The sequence below is a fragment of the Chaetura pelagica genome, unplaced genomic scaffold (assembly GCF_000747805.2).
Source record: "Chaetura pelagica isolate M959 unplaced genomic scaffold, ChaPel_1.0 scaffold181, whole genome shotgun sequence".
In the NCBI taxonomy this organism is placed as follows: domain Eukaryota; kingdom Metazoa; phylum Chordata; class Aves; order Apodiformes; family Apodidae; genus Chaetura; species Chaetura pelagica.
The window spans coordinates 1,525,719-1,526,356 of NW_009951992.1; the positions used below are offsets into that span (position 1 = coordinate 1,525,719).

The 638-nt window shown below is 50.3% G+C and overlaps 1 protein-coding gene across 1 annotated transcript in view; it reads left to right on the forward strand.

Moving 5' to 3' along the window:
• HIPK1 (homeodomain interacting protein kinase 1) overlaps window positions 1-380 on the forward strand; it is a 20,423-nt gene extending 20,043 nt beyond the window's left edge. The window contains 1 exon segment of the mRNA XM_010002316.1: window positions 2-380. Coding sequence (XP_010000618.1) covers window positions 2-380 — 379 coding nt within the window.
• Window positions 381-638: the final 258 nt, after the last annotated feature.

Below are 638 nucleotides of genomic sequence, written 5' to 3' on the forward strand. Positions count from 1 at the left end.
CCTACACGTTCCAGCACAGCAGCCCAGTGCATCCCCACCTGGCAGCAGCCACAGGCAGTGCCCACCTCTCCAGCCAGCCCCACATGTACACCTATGCCCCCACCACTGCTGCCACGCTGGGCTCCACCACCTCCATCGCCCACCTCTTCTCCCCTCAGGGCTCCTCACGGCACACCACCTATGCTGCCCACCCCAGCACACTTGTCCACCAGGTCCCTGTGAGTGTTGGTCCAAGTCTGCTGACTTCTGCAAATGTCCCGCCTGCCCAATACCAACACCAGTTTGCTCCCCAGTCCTACATTGGTGCTTCCAGAGGATCTGCTATTTACACTGGATATCCACTGAGCCCTACAAAGATCAACCAGTACTCGTACTTGTAGTTCCTAGGAATGCACTGTCCTGCAATAGGCCTGAGGGATTGGAGAAGGGCTTCAGGTGAACCTTTACCTGGTAGCGACTGCCTGGTTTTTGTTTCTCCCTGTCTGGTTGTATGTTTAAAAACATCTCTAATGAGTTCAGTCACTAACTGAGCAGTGTGCTTTGGTACTGGTATGAGGGTCACTAATTAAGTTTTTAAACTTTTAATTACTTTTTATAGATGCTTTTAAAAGTTCATGGTCACATTTATTTAAAATTGT